The 4,863-nt window shown below is 52.2% G+C and overlaps 1 protein-coding gene across 1 annotated transcript in view; it reads left to right on the top strand.

The window, feature by feature from the left end:
* Positions 1-1,486, top strand: part of Frat2 (FRAT2, WNT signaling pathway regulator) — a 1,886-nt gene extending 400 nt beyond the window's left edge. The window contains 1 exon segment of the mRNA XM_023708988.1: positions 1-1,486. This exon segment is cut by the window's left edge and continues 110 nt beyond it. Coding sequence (XP_023564756.1) covers positions 1-335 — 335 coding nt within the window. The 3' untranslated portion in view covers positions 336-1,486.
* Positions 1,487-4,863: the final 3,377 nt, after the last annotated feature.

Here is a 4,863-nt window from a genome sequence, read left to right as displayed (position 1 = left end):
GCCGAGCTGCGCCCTATTGCGTGGCGGAGTTGGCCGCAGGCCCCAGCGCGCTGCCCGCGCCCTGCCGGCGAGGGTGGCTGCGGGGCGCTGTTGCCTCCCGGCGCCTGCAGCAGAGACGGTGGACCCAGGCTGGTGCCCGCGCCGGCGACGACGACCCGCACCGGCTCCTGCAGCAGCTGGTGCTCTCGGGGAACCTCATCAAGGAGGCGGTGCGGAGGCTCCAGCGAGCCGTCGCTGCGGTTGCAGCCACCAGCCCCGCGAGTGCCCCTGGGCCCGAGGGCGCCCGCTGCGGGTCGGATCCCGTCGCCCTGCAGACCTCGGGCGCGGTTCTCTGACTGGTCGGTCTCCCAGAAGAGGAAGAGGACACCACCGCGCAGATCCTGTTACGTCCCTGCTCCTGTCACTTCAGAACTGGAGCCGTTGTTTCCGTAGTGGAGGCGACAACGCAGGCTTTGGGAAAGGCTCTTGGGGAGAGACTGCAAGCCGAGAAGTTACTAGCCCCGGCAAGGTTGCCGAGCAGTACTTAAAGCTTGGAGAAGTGCACTGGCCTAAAGGTGTCTTTTCCTGGTGTGAAAACTTGCCCGGCTTCCCAGGGCAAAATCCCTGGGATAAACTGGAGGAACTATGGCAGCTACTTGCGTCAGCTTAGCTCCTCTGGGCATCGCACGCCTGGATTGTTTAAAGATGGCTTGCAGGGGCTTTCTGCCAGTTCTTGAAAACTAATGATAATGCGTACATTTTCCGGTGGAGGTGCCTACTGAAAATGGTGCTGTACTTGCTGTGCCAACCAATTCTGAGAAGAATGTAAAAACTTGGCGGGGGTGGGGAAGTTTGCCATCACCCCCTTTGTCCCACTTCACATGCAGCTGGTGGAGTTGGGGACAGCAACTCCTGACGGGAGACAGGCAGGGCGGTGGAGCAGGAGCGTTTGGCGGCTGGGAAGCGCTGAATTCAAATGTGGACTCTTAAATGATTTGACCTTGTCACCTGTGGTGGAAGATGATATTTGCTGTTAAGTGGGAGGCTTCGGGATTCCTGGGAGAGCTAAGCCTGGGTGTCTTTTTTTCTCTTGCTCCAAAAACCCTGTCTGCTTTGCCACCACTGGGAGTCTCCCGAGGACACACAGGCCAAGAGGGACGTGGGGAGGAGTGAAATTCTCTGGGCTTTCCTCTTTCCAGAACTCCTCCTCCTGCTAGGCAGCCACTCTTGGCCCTGCCACCAGCTTTCTCAGAAACGGTCATAAACAAATTCTTGTCCTCCCAGCTGGCCTTTCTTCTGTGTGTAGGGTTGGATGGGAGTCCTGGACACTCACTTTGTTTTTCCTGGGCCTTTGGTTCCTCTCTCGCAGTTTGTATTCTCCTGCAGTGCCAGCTTTGTGAGTGACTGAAGCTCTTTTTTTTTTAATGTGACTTTCCAGGAGGAGAAAATGCTGGCTTTACTCTTGTGAAACTTGAGGGCACTTTAGTAAGGTGCCCCCCCAAAAAAACTTCAAGGTAGCTAAACCTATTTTTTGAAGACTTAATGGCTTGTTCATCCTCCAGATGTAGCTATTAATGTATACTTCGAAACGGAGTGTCTGAATTGTGGTGGTCCTGATTTATAGGATGTCTTAATTAAAATGTCTGCTAAATAAATTTGGTGGGTTTGTTTTGGGAACATGATTTGGCATTTTGTTGGAAGATGGGGGAGTGAAAAAACAGCAGAAACTTCGGAGCCTTAACAAGGAAGGGTGTTCAGGGACCTGGGCGAGTGGTTGGAGCTGGAGCCACCTCATCTGTCAGAGCAGCAGTTGCTTGTGTCGGGGCTGAAGTGCCACGCGATCAAAATGAAGTCCAGGTGTTGAGTACTGCTAGGTGAGCTGCCATTCATTCCCTTGGTGGGTGAGGGACCAGAAGTATTCCAGAAACACTCTGGGCTGGAAGGCGAAGAGGTGGCTGTATCTGGTGGAAGGAAGGCTCTCGTCTGCATTGGTTTTTGTGAAACACAGAGGACAAAGCCATCCTGTTTTCATTTCAGACTGACCCATTGAGCTGTGGCCTTGGGAAAGAAAACAAGGTTTTCACAGCAGTTTATTTGGTAGTTGTAAAATGGCTTGGTTTGAGCAGGCAGGGATTAAATTTAACCTCACAGGCGTATGCCTGGCTATAGAGAGCCCTGGTCAGCTTTCTGCCTTGTCCTTTTTTTTTTTTTTGAGACCAGGTTTTGCTATGTAGTTCGGGCTGGTTTCAAACTCCAAGAGATCCTCCTGCCTCAGCCTCCAAAATGCTGGCATTATAGGTGTGCCTTTTCAAGGACAGCTTCCCTGGTACAGCCCAGCCTGACTGACCAGCCCCCTGTGGTACCCGTCCTGCTCAGTGCTTTGAGCTGGTTAGCACTCTGTCCAGGTCTGATATGTCCCTGCTGCTCACTAGCTGTACCACGGCAGGCAAGGTGCTGTCCTGAGCTTTCGCCTTCACAGGTTTAGAAAGCACTAATGCTGTTTTTAAGTTATTTTACCCTGGGAGGGTAAAATAAGGACCTGAGGTATCTAGGAGATCGAAGGACTCAAAATACTGTCAGTGTTATCACGTGGGTGTATGTGTGTGAGGTAGGCGCTGTTTTAACGTTTTGTAGATGAGGACAGTAAGGCCCAGGCCCATAAATGATCTGAAGTTACCACTTTTTTTTTGTTGCTGTTACCACTTTTTTTTTTTTTTTTTTTTTTTTGTGGAACCAGGGATTGAACTCAGGCCCTTGCGCTTGCCAGGGAGGCCGGGGAGATAGCTCAGTGAAGTTACCACTTTTGAGACAGGATTTCTCTATGTAGTTCAGGCTGGTCTTGAACTCACAGAGTACGTAAAGAAGTGGAAATTGCATGAGGCCCAAATAACACATGGCACATGGCTGCTTCCTGGAACCTCTGGTCCTGTGTAAGGTGAGGATGGAGCTGAGCGAGATCTCCCCCAGTACAGAGTTCCTGGGGCCCTGCTGTCTGGCCAGAGCAGTACTCCGGAATGGAATGGGAATGGTAGCTGCAGCTGAGGGGGAGCGTCGCAGGACCTGAGAAGCCGGGTAGAGGCAAAGGGACCTGAGCCAGCCTCCCAGGCAGGCCCTGAGGGCCACGTGCCACGTTTGGCCAGGCTCTGACCTCAAGGCTCCTAATGGGTCCTCTTGCCCCTCCCTGATACTCACCACCCTCCGTGGGGAGGGAGGGTGGAACACTTATGTGGTAGCTGTGCCCCACTGTGAAGGAAGCAGTCACGGCTCCAATAATTTTCCTCTGGATTCTAAGGAAGTCTGGAAATAGATTTGCCAGTTTGTTCCTCCACCGCAAGCAGGAGGGGAGGGTATGAAAGCACTGTGGTCCTTGTAGATCACTTGCTGAGCACAGTTCTTACAATCTACCGGTTCTTCAGACGCGAACAGATCTTCACCCTTCATAGTATCACTGCCATGAATTTGTTCTGCCAAGTTGGGTGCAAAAGACCTCTCAAGCCTGGCCTGGTGGCTCATGCCTGTAATCCCAGCACTCAGGAGGCTGAGGCAGGAGGATTGCCTAGAGTTCAAGGCCAGCCTGGAGCTCCATAATGAAATCAAGGCCAGCCTAAACTGCCTAGCAGAACTGTCTTTTTTTTTTTTTTAAATTATTTATTCCTTTTGTGTGTGTGTGTGTGTGTGTGTGTGTGTGTGTGTGTGGCCAGCTCAGCCCACCAGGGGGCGGGGCTGGCTGGCATGTGGTGCTGGGGGATTGAACCGCTGTCCCTGTGCTTTGCCAAGCTTGTTCCAAGTAGGTGGTTTAGACCACTGAGCCATCTCGCCAGCCCCGAGAAGGTCTTCATAATCCTTCAATTTTTTTTTTCTTTTGGTACCAGGAGTCAAACTCCGAGCCTCAGTCTTGCCAGGTTGGTGCTATGCCACTGAACTAAATCCCAAGCCCTGCGTGTATTTAAATAAAGACAGAGGGCCTGGGGAGATGGCGCAGAGGAATAAGCGCTTCCCTGGCAAGCACAAGGGCCTGAGTTCAATCCCCGGTTCCGCCAAAAATAAATAAATAAATAAATAAAAATAAAGACAGAGTCCTTTCCTCTGCTCAAAACACAATGCAAGCCATTCATTGTTGGTCCCGGCCTCCTCCAGCTGCTTGGGCTTTGGCCCATATTCCTTTCCTCTCAGCCACCTGCAAAGGCTGTACAGTGCCTCGTCCTGGACCTGGGCCCGGGCAAGTGTGTCTTTCAGAGGCCAAGACCATATGCAAAGTGTTGCTGTTTGGGATAGTTCATTCCTAGTACTGAGCTCAGGAATGACTTTGACTTCGGATATCCCTCACTCCTTGGAATAGATGGGTGACACTGAACTGGGGGTGTAGGCAAGTGCAGTTGAGATAACTCCGTCTTGCAGCCAGGTTCCCCTGCTAGCATTCCTTGTCAAGGGCAGCAGGACCAGCTCAGTAGGGAACTGGCATGGAGGTGAGGGTAGGTGCTATGGTGGTGGTAGTGTTGGGAGCGTTGGTTAGGAGGTTTGTGTGGGAAGGTACAGGGATAGCAGACTGGTGTGTCATAAATGAGTAGCAGTTGGAGAGAGATCAGGGCTGATGATAAAAGTTTGGCAGTTAAAGCTAAGAGGGCTGGTGAGAGCCTGGCAGGTGGGCAGCAAGGCAGACACTAGCTGGTGTACCTAGTACTCACGATGCGCCAGGCTCTGTCCTGAGTGCTTATCAAAGACTCGTTTATGAGAGCTCGGTGGGAAAAAGAGAATACACAAGAGGAGCAAGACAAGAAGTTAAGAGTAGAGGGCTGGTGAGATGGCGCAGTGGTCTAGAGCACCTACTTAGAACAAGCACAGGGCCCGCGGTTCAATCCCCCAGCACCACATGCCAGCCAGCCC

Source organism: Octodon degus, unplaced genomic scaffold (assembly GCF_000260255.1).
Source record: "Octodon degus isolate 3935 unplaced genomic scaffold, OctDeg1.0 scaffold00010, whole genome shotgun sequence".
NCBI lineage: Eukaryota > Metazoa > Chordata > Mammalia > Rodentia > Octodontidae > Octodon > Octodon degus.
This window is presented reverse-complemented; position numbering and strand designations above follow the sequence as displayed.